Genomic DNA, 10,781 nt, shown 5'->3' on the forward strand with positions numbered 1-10,781 from the left:
TGGGGGGGGAGGGCGGGGGGGGGCACAGGGTGAGCCTCCTGCTGGTGGCCCTCTCCAGCCTGGTCCCCCATAAGGCCAGGTCAAGGCAGCCGTAAAGGTAGGAGACAGGAAGGACGGTGGTGCTTACAGGGGGACACACTCCCCTCGGGACTCGAGGCTGCAGCCTGCCTCCCTCCACTGCCACAGCCCAGGAGTGTGACTACTCCCAGTTATAGAGAAAACTCACTCAGAGCAGACATCACAGAAGTGCTTGTGTAACTGAACAAAACAGCAAGTTATCCCAACTCCCTATTTGACACAGAGGTTGACTAAGCGGGGAAGTCAGGGGCCCATGGCTCAGGTGCCAGATCTGGCCCCGCCTGGCTTTGGGATTTTGACAAAACTTTGACTAGTCTAAGCTTCAGACTCATCCTCAGTTAAAACAGGGATAGGAACCTCCTAGCTTACTGCACAGAAAGATGAAGAAGATGAAGGAGACAGCCCTGTGTTTTAGAAATTGTTCCTGAGGACGTCAGGGTGAGGGACGTCCCTGGCCTTCATTCCAGGCTACCATGGGGGACACAGCAGTGCCGGTCCTGCTGAGAGCCAAGGTGGGCTATGCACAGAGGCTGTCATCACTGCTTCAGCGCTTATGAGGGGGTGTGCACACGGGGAAAGGGCGACTGTCAGAGAGGTGTATGTGCTGTGGATGTGTACACTGTGGGGTTGTGTATACCATGGAGGTGTGTATGCTATGGGATGTTTACACCATATGTACACTGTGGGGGGTGTACACCATTGAGGTGTGTATACCGTGGGATGTGGACACCATGGAGATGTGGACACCATAGATGTGTGTACACTGTGAGGTGTTTACACCATGGAGGTGTATATACTGTGAGATTTGTACACCATGGAGGTGTGTACAACCATGGAGATATGTACACCATGGAGATGTGTACACTGTGAAATATGTACATCATGGAGCTATATATACTGTGGGATGTGGACACCATGGAGATGTGTACACCACAGAGGTGTGTATAATGTGAGGTGTTTACACGATGGAGGTTTATATACTGTGAGATTTGTACACCGTGGAGGTGTGTACAACCATGGAGATATGTACACCATAGAGGTTTTTACACTGTGAGATATGTACATCATGGAGGTGTGTACACTGTGGGAGGTGTGTACACTGTGAGAGGTGTGTACACTGTGAGATATGTACACCATGGAGCTATATATACTGTGGAATATGTACACCATGATGTATATACTGTGGGATTTGTACATCGTGGAGGTGTGTACACTGTGGGAGGTGTGTACACCATGGAGCTATGTACACTATGGGTGGTATATGTTGTTGTTGTTGTTATGTGCCGTCGAGTCGTTTCCGACTCATAGCGACCCTATGCACAACAGCCCTAAACCCTGCCCTATCCTGCGCCAACCGCACTGCCTCTGACACACCCATCCCGATTACCCCAGTCACTGAATCAATCCACCTCATAGAGGGCCTTCCCCTCCTGCGCTGTCCCTCCACCCTCCCAAGCATGATGTCCCTCTCCAAGGACCCGTCCCTCCTGGCAACATGTCCAAAGTATGTCAGACGAAGCCCCAGAATCCTTGCCTCCAAGGAGTAGCTTGCTTTAATCCTCTCCAAGATGAATCTGTTTGTTTTCCTGGCAGTCCAGGGTACATTCAGTACCCTTCTCCAGCACCACAGCTCAAAAGCATCCACTCTCCTTCTGTCCTCCCTAGTCATTGTATATATCATGGATATATTTGCAGTATGGAGTATGTACACCTATACCATGGAGCTTTGTATATCATGAAGGTTTGTACACTGTGGAGGATGTACACCATAGATGTCTGTACACTGTGAGATGTTTACACCATGGAGGTGTGTACACTGTGGAGTGTGTATACTAGTGAGTTACGTATACCATAGAGGAGTGTACACTGTGGGCTGTGTACACCAGGGAGTTATGTATACCATGGAGATGTGTACACTATGGGGTGTGTACACCAGGGAGGTGTGGACACTGTGGGATGCATGTACACCATAGATGTGTGTACACTGTGAGGTGTTTACACCATGGAGGTGTGTACACTGTGGGTGAGTATACACTGTGGGGTGTTTACACCATGAGGTATTTATATCAGGGATGTATATACACTTTGGAGTTTGTATACCATGGAGGTGTGTGCACTGTGAGGTGTGTATACTGTGGAGATGTGTGTATATCATAGAATATGTTCACCATGGAGGTGTGTGCACTGTGGAGAGTGTATACTGTGAAGATGTGTACACCATACAGTACGCACACCATAAAGGTGTGTACACCATGGAGTGTATTCATCCTGGAGGTGTGTACACTGTGGAGTTTGTATACCATGAAGGTGTGTACACTGGAAGTGTGTATACTGTGGAGATGTGTGTATATCATAGAACATGCTCACCATGGAGGTGTGTGTGCATGGTGGAATTTTTATACTGTGAAGCTGTGTACACCAAGCAGTATGCACACCATGGAGCTGTGTATCCCATGGAGCATGTACACCATGGAGGTATGTGTGCATGGTGGAGTTTTTATACTGTGAAGCTGTGTACACCAAACAGTATGCACACCAATGAGGTGTGTACCCCATGGAGCGTGTACACCATGGAGGTGTGTGTATACTGTGAAGCTGTGTACACCATACAGTGCACACACTATGGAGATGTGTACCCTGGAATGTGTATGCCATGGATGTGTGTACACTCGAGTGTGTAGACCATGGAAGTGTGTGTACTGTGGAGTGTGTGTACCATGCAGTGTGCTCATGGCGTTCATATGCTGATGCTAAACCTGTGGGGTGCTCAGCCTGCCTCTCTTGTAGACTGAGCTCTGCCCAGGGAAAATTCCACTGCATTCCCTGTGGTCACTGCAGGCCTCTCTGTCTTCCTTAAATAGACCGCCTGGCAGAGAAGCAGCACGCTCAGCAGACCCAGGTCATCACTTCCTACGACAACCAAGGTAAGAGTCTTGCCACGGCCTTCAACATCTCCTCTAGGGGTTGTACTCCAGGATATGATACCCCTGCCAGAGGCAGCCTCGGGAGGAGCACGTCTTGTGGGGTGTAGAGTCCTCACTGCCCCTGTGGATGCTGAAGTGAGGGCTTTTTTTCCTCTTAAGGGAGAGGCAGTGAGAAGCTGCATGGCCTTAGAGTCGGCCCCTCTCCATAGGATCAATAAATAAAGTCCCTGAGCCACAGGACCCACTGCTGTCACTGTCATCACCAGGATTGTCATCACTACAGCTAACATGTGGCACTAGCCGTGTGGCAGGTGCCACGCCAAACATTTCCTTGCAGCATTCTCGTGTGAACTCATCTTCACAGCAATCCTATGCAGTTGATATTCTTACTTTACAAACGATGATGACACAGAGGCTCTGAAAGGTGTCACTTGCCCAGTACCGCACAGTCAGAAGTGGCCTCAGCTGTTACACTCACAGCTGTAGCTTTCCTTCCAAGGCCCGCTGGGAACCAGCTTCCACTTGCTGGAACATGGAGCTCACACCTACATTTGGCCTGAATGGTTCTTTGTCCTCTTCTCTGAGCCCAGCCTTCCTGGGCATCCACCTCGTGCCAAAAATGTCACATCTGGGAGTAGGAAGTGCTAAGAGTCCTTGGGTATCTTCCCTTTGTCCCTCGGGCTCTGGTGTTTGGGAGTGCAGCTCAAGGCGTCACCACTTTGATTCTGCTTGTGCACAGTGGGCTTACTTTGGGGCATGACAAGATTGACACAGAAGAGTTCGACAGCTGCAGCTTGAAAGGTAACAAATCTGGTAGCTTCATGGTAAGGAATTGTACTGCAACCCAAAGGCAGGTAGTTCAAATCTGCCAGCTACTCCACAGGAGAAAGATGGACAGTCCCCTCTCATGTGATTTACTGCCTCTGAAAACTGACTGGAGGGTCAGCTGTGGGTTGGTTCTGACTCGATAGTCCACAGCAACAATTATACACCCTCCACTGTCTTGATTTTCTGCTCTATCTTACAGTCTACGGGACTGGTAGAGAGGAGCTTACTTGAGCTCAGCTCTGATGTCCTAACCTGCAAGAAAATTGATGTGATCTCACTAAAGGGTGGTGGATGAGGATCTCTGATGCAAGAGTCTCAGGTGTCTTTGCTTCTCTGGGGACTTCTCTCTCTGAATCTGGGTTAATCTTGCTGCCCCCAGAAAGAGGTGGTTCAGGAAAGGCCTGTGAGAAAGAGGAAACAGCTCTTTTTTTATGGTCTGGTTCAGGAACCCTTAGACCAAAATTCCTCCAAAGATGGCTCTAGGGAAGGCCAGCCCAGACCTGCTAGCAACCTGTACTTCACAAGGACAAGCTCCAGCTCTCACGGCTTCTCTAAAATAGACTTCCCATGAACGTTGTCATCTGCCGAAAAGCACAAGAAATCTGCCTGCAGTGAGAGTAAACTGCTGTTAGGTAAAACCGTACAGTTGACTTGACTTAGCATGGCTCCAGAGACAGAAAAGACCAACTCTACTGGGTTTCCCAGAACACAGAAGATCACCAATCTTCTCTCCTTCAGAGCCACCGGGTGAGTTCAACCCATGGTACTTTAGGCTATCAGCCAAGCTCATATTGGCAATCTAAAAATTTAAATAACATAAGCAGGGAGTATTCTTTGCATTTATTCAGGCACTTCAAACAGAAAGACACTTTACACATATTATCTTTAATACTATCTACTAGTGTGTTGTTTTCAAAAGCACAGATTTACTTTCTCACAGTTCAGGAGGCTAGAATTCTGAATTCTGAGCACTAGCTATTTGTCCATTTCCTCTCCTACTTGCTGTCCATCCTTATAGTTCCTTAGCTTGTGATTTACCTGCTTTCCTGGTTATCAGTCTGTCCTCTCTACATTTCTGCTCCCTTGTCTCTGTATCTTTACTGTTATTTCTATCAATTAGATTTAGAATGTACCTTACATTTATAAGATCATATTAGCATAACAAAGAGAATCCTATTTCCAAACAGAATTGCATCCACAAGCACAGGGGTCAGGATTCTAGCACATATTTTTGGGGTGTTCAGTTCAGTCCCTGCCAGCAGGACTCCCATGGGAACCTAGGCCAAAGAAGGAGGAGTTACCCTCCCTGAGGTCGGTAAGAAGGAGCCTGGTCTGCGTTTGCACGGACCCTGACCCCATTCACTCCAGAAAAAAGAATTTCAGGGGTTATATTTGTTTTCTGTGACAGCTGTAACAAAGACTGCAAACACTTGAAAGAAAAAAATGGATTCTCTTGCATTTCTGGAGGCCAGATGTTGAAGTAAGTTTCGTGAAACTAAAAAGGGGTAACATTTGTTCCCGGGTTTCGGCACCAAAAGTTTCAGCAGGGCTGGTTCCTTTTAAAAGCTCTAGGGTCAAATCTGGAGGCTTCTCTGTCAGTACAAAGCACTATGATCTCTGTTTCAGTAGCCACACTGGATTCTCCTTACAAGTAGTCAAATCTCCTTGACTCTTCCTCTTCTGAGAACACTGGGATTACATCAGGCCACCTAAATAATCCAGGATCATCACCATGGAACAAGACTCTACATCTGTATTACGTCTTTTGAAAGATATCATAACATTACAGGTTCCTAAGATTAAGACATTTAATCTCTGAGGGACATTGTCCAGATAATCCTAGGGGACAATTTAAAATAGAGTAGCTGAGGAAGATTTCCCTGAGAAGTGATGTTTAAATAAAGAAGTAGGTGAGCGAGCAGTCATGTGGGTATCTGGAGAAAAGCCTCAGCAGATGTGAGGGCCTGAGGCAGGGGTGTGTGTGGAATGAGGAAATGACTATGACTAGAGCAGCATTGTTGGAGACAATAAGACATGAGTGAGTAAGGCCTCAAGGAAGATACGTGGAGCCGAAGAGGTTCACCTCAGCACCTTTCTTTCTAAGTGTGATCAGAAGCTACTAGTTGGTGATGTGACAGCTCCCAATGTTGTTGCTGTTGTTGTACCATCAAGTCGAGGACAACTCATAATCACCATGTGAACAAGTGTGAACCTTGTCCCATACAGCACCATCTTCGTCATCTCTGATGTACCTGAGTCTATTGCTGTGGCACAGTGACTACTGTGCCAGTCCATCTTTTGTGAGTCTTTCTCTCTTTCACTGACCCTTCACCTTTCCAAGCACAATTTCCCTTTCCAAGGAGTTGGGGAGTGATGTTGTTGTTGTTGTTACATGTCATTGAGTATGATGCATAACAACCCTATGGACAATTGATCTGAGCTTTACTGTATCCTGTGCCATCCTCATCATCTCTGCTATACGTGGACCTGTTGCTACAGTCATTGGGTCAATCCATGTTGTTGAGATTCTTTCTCTCTTTTCACTGACCCTCTACCTTTCCTGGAATGACATCTTTTTTCCAAGAACCAGCCCCTCATAATAACATGTCCAAATATATAAGATGAAGTTTCAACAAGCCTGCCTCTAAGGAGCACTTTGGTTGCACTTTCTACAAGACATACCTGTTTGCTCTTGTGGCAGTCCATGAGATAGTCAGTACTCTTCATCAACATCACAACTCAAAGGCATCGATTCTTCTGTCAGGTGATAGATACCTCAAAAAGCAGACTCTTTGATGTGGTTTTGAAATGGGATCATTTGGCACTGCCTGTGGAGCTCCATTCCACAGGAGACAACCAAGGAATCATGAGTCACCCAGTGTTTTCGAAAGCCCAGTGGAAGCCAGGAGTGTTCAGGTCTTTGTCACACATGCCAGGAAGTGTCCAAACAGTGTCAGCCATGAGTTACACTACTCTCGGCTGTCATTTTCTGAAGAGAGCTGCTAAGTGGCTTTTGTGTTAGGTATAATAGTAGCCAGCAACAGTGATGCCCAGTCAACATTCTGTAAACCACAACTGTCCCTTCTCACCTTCTCCCATGCTTCTCGCTGCACGTCCCAGCCCACCAATTCCTGCCCTAAGGCTGACGTTCTGAGCAGAAACCACAGTGTGTCTCTTTTGGATACCTATCCATGGTCTGCTTCAGGGTGTTTTTAAAAGTACACATGGTGTAGCTGAGACTTTCTGGACTTTCAGCTGTGTGGAAAAAAATCTCAAAGCCGAAATCCTAGTTGTGAATGTGTAATGGCAACCTGGTAACCCGGAAGTAGTTAAGGAATACTCTCAGTCAACAACGGCAAATACCTGGCATGACTCTCCAAGCTCCTACTAACACATACACACAAATGTGCATGTATGCTCACAGCACAGGTGCACCTGCACACGTGCCTGACAGTCTTTGTTAATTAAGAGACGTGTCAGTAAGCTACTTCCAATCAGTTCATTAATGAGCAACAAGAAGACTGTTTACCATCCCTGCATTAGATATTCTGAGCAAATTAGGGCTTTAGACAAATCCCAGTTGAAACCTGAAGGGACCTGGAAAGAAGCTGTCACATAGAGGACATCTCCTGACTGATAAAAGGCGGGCCCCAGGCAGTATGCACAAGGATGTGCTCACGCCTGCCTATGACTGGGTCTGTTTCTGGGAGGCTGGGGAAAGTGTACCAATGAGATGTAGGGGAGATGCTCCTTCTTAGAATAAGCAGAAAAGAATCACTAGTAAGTTTTTACTACAACAATCAAAGGGAGATCTGGTGACATAATCTATAAGGAGTTGCCCTGCCAACCCAGAGACTGCACTTTCTGGTGTTTTGGCTTCATCAGCTTTTCAGCAGGAAAAAGATGGTCAGTCTCCTTTGTGATTTACAGCTTCAGAAAACCAATGGAGGGTCAGCTATGAGTTCTGACTCAATGGCTGTGAGTTGATTTTTTAAAAAAAAAAATCAAGTTTCATAAATGCAGCTGGTAACTGATGGGATTGAGGAGGCCAGCTAGCTGACCTAATGCTTCTCAAAGCCTAAGAAGAGATCACAGGAATCACACTTCCACCCAGGTTAGGGAGTCCAGGAGCATTGCTGATTTCCTTGGGGGAGTGCTAATTAGCAGCTTTGGGAAAGGATGAACAAGTGGGAGCCAGGGAGAAGGTTGGATGTTAGTCTCTGCTCAAGAGAGAAGAAAGAGGAATTTCAAGAGATTAGAAATGGTGATGAGTAGAGAACTTCAGGGCCAGTGCCACATTCTAAGATTGTCCCTCAATAGTTACCTTTAGAAGGACTTTAAGAGTGTTTGATTTTTAACTTTCCCATTCTTTGACACTGAGTTGTGGCTGGATTGGGAGTAATTGAAAGTATCTGGATATGACAAGATGCTGGGGGAAGAGGTTTATTGTTGAGAACCAAAGTTCAGTTTTGCAACTTTCTAAGCTTCTAGCTCACTCTTCTCCAAACTGCAGGCACCAAAAAGTTTCTATAGTAAAAGTCTCTTGGGAATTACTGAGACTTCTCAGAGCCTGGGAAGACATCCTTGCTGTATGTAGGACGTCTTGGAGCATTGAGTATCATGACCTATCACAGGAAAAAGAGTGGGCATGCTTCTGGAATTGTTCTTTTCACAAGATGTCTTGCATCCATGGACCCCGTGGCAGCTACGTTGAAAACCTCTTCAGAATGATCCAGGTTGGAAAGCGAAAAGGCCAAGGATAACAGGCCACTGCCTCATTCATCATGCACTTACATGTAGAAAGAACATGACGCTGGTGACACTGGCCGCAATCCATTGATTGATACAGAATTTTGCTTTTAACTCTTGTGCATCAGAGAGTTGGACAATGACTAGGGAGGATAGAAGGAGAATTGATGCCTTTGAGCTGTAGTGCTGGAGAAGAGTATTGAATGTACCATGGACTGCCAAGAAAACAAAGATTCATCCTAGAAAGGGTTAAACCAGGCTGCTCCTTGGAGGCAAGGATTCTGGGGCTTCGTCTGACATACTTTGGACATGTTGTAAGGAGAGACAGGCCCTTGGAGAAGGACATCATGCTTGGTAGAGTAGAGGGACAGCGCAGGAGAAGAAGGCCCTCTATGAGGGGGATTGATTCAGTGACTGGGGCAATTGGGATGGGTGTGTCAGAGGCAATGAGATTGGCACAGGATAGAGCACGGTTTAGGGCTGTTGTACATAGGGTCGCTACGAGTCGCAAACGACTCGACGGCACATAACAACAGCAACAACAACTATAATATCACAAAGCTGATATTCTTTTTTAAGTTAAAGTGATAGGAACTACACTTCCAGATGAATACTAACCTCTTCCAAAGGATGCCTTGGGTGGAGACAAATTCCCATTTACAACTTTCAAGAACTATCCTCTTTGTATGCAGAACAAGTTTGTGAGTTACTCAAGAAAGCCAATATTGTCATCCTGGAAAATAACTACCACACATTATGTGGACAACAGGTTAGTAAAAAAGAGTTCTTACAAAATCAATAAGGGAAAAAAGAATGCACCAATAAGAAAATAAGCCGCTCAAAAAAAAAAAGAAAGAAAGAAAATAAGCCGCTCACAATATAAGAAGTATTCAGGATACCAGGGTGTCCCTTGGGGGCAAAGGTGGTGAAGCTGCATCTCACATACTTTGGGCATGTTGCTAGGAGGGCGCATTCTTTGTAAGAGTATGTATCGTGCTTAGAAAGATGGAGAGTCAGCGGAAAAGAGGAATACATCCCCCCCCCTCCCCGAGAAGGATTGACACAGTGACTGCAGCAATAGGCTTAAGTGTATCAGAGATGATAAGGATGGCACAGGACAGGACAGGGTTCAGGTTTGTTGTTCACAGGGTCACTAGGAGTTGCGCTCAACTGAATAGCACCTACGAACAACACCGTGGTTGGACTTGAATGTGTAACCTTTCAGTTAACAACCAAACACATAAATCATTAGCACCACTCAGAGGATCCTTTGCACATCAAGACAAAACGCATCATCCTCAGGTCAGTTCTAACTCCTAGCAACAGTGTAGGACAGACGAGAGCTGCTTCATAGGATTTTTAAGGCTATCAATGTTGTACAGCGGTTGGTAGAAGACGTTTGTCCCCTGTGGAGCAGCGTGTGCGTTTAAACTTCCCACTTTATGGTTACCAACAGAGCTATTAACCACTGCACATGAAAACCCTTTTTGTGTTACAAGCCACCCCAAAATCGAAGTGTCTCAGAACTATAAACTAGCTCACAAGTCTGTAGGTTGGCTGAGAGTTCTTGTCTGAGAGGGATCTCAGGTGTTAACTACACTTTCCTGAGTTAAAAGTCGTCTGTAGAGATGACTGGAGACCAGCTGGCCTAGGATGACCTCACCTGAGATGACTCTGCTAAACGCCAGGCAGCCTCTCATCGGCTAGGAGGCTGGCGTGGGTCCACATGCATGACATTTGTCACTGGAACCCCAAGAACAAGAGCAGAAGCTGCAAAACATCTTGAGACCGAGGCTCAGAGCTTGTACAGTACAACTTCTGCCATGTACAGATTGGCCAAGCCAAATTCAAGGAGTAGAATTTTTAAAAATTACCATTCTTTGTGAGGAAGTACCTTTTTTATTTTTTTTAATCCAAAACAAAGCCAGAATGAACAAAATGAGGTTTTTTCCTTAAATGTGGGTTGTTGCTGTTGTTGTTAAATGCTGTTGAGGCGTAGACGACTCATAGAGACCCTATGTTTTTGTTGTTATGTGCCGTCAAGTCGCTTGCAACTCATAGCGACCCTCTGCACAACAGCCCTAAACTCTGCTCTGTCCTGTGCCAATCACACTGTCTCCGATCACCCATCCCGATTACCCCAGTCACTGAATCAATCCACCTCATAGAGGGTCTTCCACTCCTGCACTGTCCCTCTACCCT

General features: G+C 46.2%; 1 protein-coding gene across 1 annotated transcript in view; it reads left to right on the forward strand.

The window, feature by feature from the left end:
* KY (kyphoscoliosis peptidase) overlaps window positions 1-10,781 on the forward strand; it is a 57,702-nt gene that overhangs the window by 9,298 nt on the left and 37,623 nt on the right. Inside the window, exon 3 of the mRNA XM_006883370.1 lies at window positions 2,940-3,002. Coding sequence (XP_006883432.1) covers window positions 2,940-3,002 — 63 coding nt within the window. The remainder of the gene's footprint in view (window positions 1-2,939; window positions 3,003-10,781) is intronic.

The sequence above is a fragment of the Elephantulus edwardii genome, unplaced genomic scaffold (assembly GCF_000299155.1).
Source record: "Elephantulus edwardii isolate Elephantulus edwardi_28Jun2011 unplaced genomic scaffold, EleEdw1.0 scaffold00027, whole genome shotgun sequence".
NCBI classification, from domain to species: Eukaryota; Metazoa; Chordata; class Mammalia; order Macroscelidea; family Macroscelididae; genus Elephantulus; species Elephantulus edwardii.